The sequence below is a fragment of the Buceros rhinoceros genome, unplaced genomic scaffold (genome assembly GCF_000710305.1).
Source record: "Buceros rhinoceros silvestris isolate BGI_N320 unplaced genomic scaffold, ASM71030v1 scaffold36280, whole genome shotgun sequence".
Lineage (NCBI taxonomy): Eukaryota > Metazoa > Chordata > Aves > Bucerotiformes > Bucerotidae > Buceros > Buceros rhinoceros.
Window position 1 is genome coordinate 5,529 of NW_010390806.1, and position 2,774 is coordinate 8,302.

Consider the following 2,774-nt stretch of genomic DNA (forward strand, 5'->3'; position numbering starts at 1 on the left):
TTCAGCAGAGCTGACAGGGAACTCGATGTACAATATATCTGACTCTACAATCGCAAGCTCTGTTCAAAGATGAAGGTTGTAACCCAAAGGCTGGTGCTGCTGTATTTTGTTAAATGCCTGAATTGTAAAGGTGAAAGATTTCAGTTAAGGTAGAGGAGGTGGAGGATCAGAGGTCATGTTCCGCAGAAGCGAGTAGCTTCAGCATCAGCTTAGTTAACTTCTTGCCTAATTACATGCTTTAAATAGAATTTAAAAAGTTAGGGCAGCCTGCGCAGTCAGTGTCCTGCTTTTTGGAAACCGCAGGAGTCGTGGAGCTAGTGGTAATAATCCAGGTTTTCAGACAAACGTATGGTGACAACTCACCTCTTGCTCAAATCCAAGAACACTTCAACAAAGAATAGTCACAGTGATACCAAAGACTTCATTTTCTTCAAGTTCATAGTTGTTTTAAAAGTGTTTCTGTGTAGCCTCTTACATTTTTCGCATGAGATAGTTTATCTCAGCCCAGAGCAAGTTTTTAAAAACTATATGGTTGTAAGTTTCTAAGATGATGATGAACGGGTTCCGAGCTTTATCTGTTGCATGTGAATAAATTGCACGAGTAAGAGAAACAGCAGTAAAAGGATTATTGAACCTAGTCAATCTGGGATCTAATAGCTGGAGGTTTTTTCCTTAAAGAAAGCAAAGATTGAAACTTGGTGCCATCCAATCATAAAAGAAATTCTGCGCTCTTAGTGACTTGAAGGTATTAGAGAAAGGCAAAAAGTGGTATTTCTGTCTTGTAAATGAGCTTATGGATGATATGTGAGAGCTTATATAAACTCGGATTGAAAGCTCGGATTGAACTAATGTAAATGTAAGGGCAAAAGAAATGAGATTTTTTTAGTACAAAATTATTAATTTTTTTTTTATGAAGGGAAACAAAATAAGTTAGGTGGAATATATTTTGTTTGTCTCTTTTGTTTTCAAGGTTTGGCTTGAGCAACAAGTTTGATACAGAATTTCCTTCTGTTCTGACAGGGAAGGTAAGTGTGAGATTAAACTGTTATTTTCCACGGGAAGATCCAGTGCATCCAGTGGTTTCTGTGTTCCCCATCCACAGTGCAGGGCCCCAGGACCACCCTGGAGACTGTTCGGTTAACTCTGTCCCGTAAGAACTAGTCCCTACAGCGGACTCTGAAACAAGAGGAAACAGTTTGCAATGATTGCTGCCACTCTTGACATTCGAAACACAGAAGGGCTCAGCATGGCCTCGTGCTGGTTTCACGCAGACCATCCCCACGACAGCCAGACCCACGGGCCCTGACAGACAGCTGGAGTTCGTGCTTCCTACAGTGTGAAGTAAATTGTTTCAAACACTAGACCTCTGTTTTTAATGCCTGTCAAGCCTTGAGTTTATATTTAGACAGATCAGTGGAAGAGAACCTGTTTTATCCGAAGCTTTATATGTTATATTACTGTGTTAAATCTACAAATTAAGCAGGTTTTTAGTACATTTTCAGAAATACAATAAATGTTTAGTTCTGAAAATGTCATGACAAGTCTCTTGCTCACCCTGGAGTCCTGACATGTTACTAAATGCAAATTTAATAAATATTCATTTGTAGCTATTAATTAACAAAATCTTCTAACAAAGTTCATAACTTTTTTTTTCCTTTTAAATTTTGAGTTCTTTTTCTCTTGGATTTTTTTCTTTCTGCTGCTTCACTCTCTAGTGCTTTTCTTTTGCTTCATCTTATATCCCCCTTATATATCCAGAATTTGTGAAGAACAAGTTGCTTTGGCTCGTGGTACTTTCTCTGCTGTCACACCATACAGTTGCGCTACCTCTGCAGCTCTCGCTGTACCTGTTGAGTTGCACTAACACTACTCAAGAAATGCAGCTGGACGGTGCCTCCTGGTTCTGCCAAAATCACCTGGGGTTCTTCTCCTGCATTTTCACCCCAGAGTATAAGGAACAAAATACTTATGTTGAACTTGTCCAGCTTTATCAACAGCAGTACAGTTGGAGAGCAGGTTGCTCCTTGGAGTTTTTGGTTGTTAAAGTCAGCCTGGGAACTCTGGCCTTGCTTTAGAATCATCCTGAGCTCACAAGGAAAAGTGATTCCGCAGTGTGCAATGTGAGGGCTGTGATAAGCCCATTTGCATTTCACTCCCTTGCACGTGGAAGGCTTGTCCTTTTCTGCAAAGCTCCTTCTGATCACTGAAAAGCCTCAGAATACTTCTTGGAAATTTCATGTTCCTTTGTCAAGTTGCAGTTTGTTATGAATAAGCCTATAGAAAATACCTAGCAGGAAATGTTAAAACTTAGAGTCTATAATTTCATCTCTTTCTGTCCCTCTAAAATCTGTTTGTGTGTATAAAAAAAAAAAAAAAAGAAACAAACCCAACCCCCCAAACTGAAACTTCTTAATCCAAGCCTCAATGTTCGTTGAATAAGCCTATAGAAAATACCTAGCAGGAAATGTTAAAACTTAGAGTCTATAATTTCATCTCTTTCTGTCCCTCTAAAATCTGTTTGTGTGTATAAAAAAAAAAAAAAAACGAAACAAACCCAACCCCCCAAACTGACACTTCTTAATCCAAGCGTCAATGTTCGTCACATTTTCCCCTTAACTGTCCTCTTGTTAAATCAACAGTGAACAAGAGTTTAATTTAAAGTTCAGTTGACTGGACTTAATTTAGCCGAGAGTGAAAAGAGGAAGATCTTCCACTTGGCATTTACCCTTCTCATTCTGTAGATGTAATCAGTGACCACAGAACTGGCGCAGCAG

General features: G+C 39.1%; 1 protein-coding gene across 1 annotated transcript in view; it reads left to right on the forward strand.

The window, feature by feature from the left end:
* Positions 1 to 970: 970 nt before the first annotated feature.
* The window catches only part of LOC104496139 (cysteine-rich hydrophobic domain-containing protein 1), a gene marked incomplete at its 5' end in the record, with an annotated part of 9,061 nt that continues 7,257 nt past the window's right edge, over positions 971 to 2,774 (forward strand). The window contains one exon of the mRNA XM_010139222.1: positions 971 to 1,025. Within this exon, the coding sequence (XP_010137524.1) occupies positions 971 to 1,025 (55 nt within the window). The remainder of the gene's footprint in view (positions 1,026 to 2,774) is intronic.